At 37.5% G+C, this 392-nt stretch overlaps 1 protein-coding gene across 1 annotated transcript in view; it reads left to right on the forward strand.

The window, feature by feature from the left end:
• Positions 1-392, forward strand: part of NUP37 (nucleoporin 37) — a 21,766-nt gene that overhangs the window by 19,963 nt on the left and 1,411 nt on the right. Inside the window, exon 8 of the mRNA XM_005421051.2 lies at positions 126-176. Coding sequence (XP_005421108.1) covers positions 126-176 — 51 coding nt within the window. The remainder of the gene's footprint in view (positions 1-125; positions 177-392) is intronic.

The following is a 392-nucleotide window of genomic DNA, read 5'->3' on the forward strand; positions in this document are numbered from 1 at the left end:
TCTGATTTCCCCTCAGCTGCTTCACAGAGAGTAGACAATGTGTCCCCTTCACTGTACTTTTACTACTTCTAGTATGAGCTGCAGTTGTTTGCAGAACAGTTTTTTACCCTGAATGTCTGTTTTAGTTATCCACAGGATAAGAGACCTGTCCATGTCGACCGAGCCAGATTATTCAGGTATAAATGTTGTCTTGATTTTATGGGGTTTATCTATTTAAGTCTATATCTATGCAAACAGTTGTGAGTTTAGTAACCTGGTTGTGTCTCACTTAAGTCATTTTTAGGGGGACTGGGGTCTATAAACTTTGTGAAATTTGTGAATGACCCACATTTAGTATGTGTATGTGTAGCATTCATGTGATACTTTTTTTTTTTGTTTTACAACACTGTGCA

This window comes from Geospiza fortis, unplaced genomic scaffold (genome assembly GCF_000277835.1).
Source record: "Geospiza fortis unplaced genomic scaffold, GeoFor_1.0 scaffold10, whole genome shotgun sequence".
Taxonomy (NCBI): Eukaryota; Metazoa; Chordata; class Aves; order Passeriformes; family Thraupidae; genus Geospiza; species Geospiza fortis.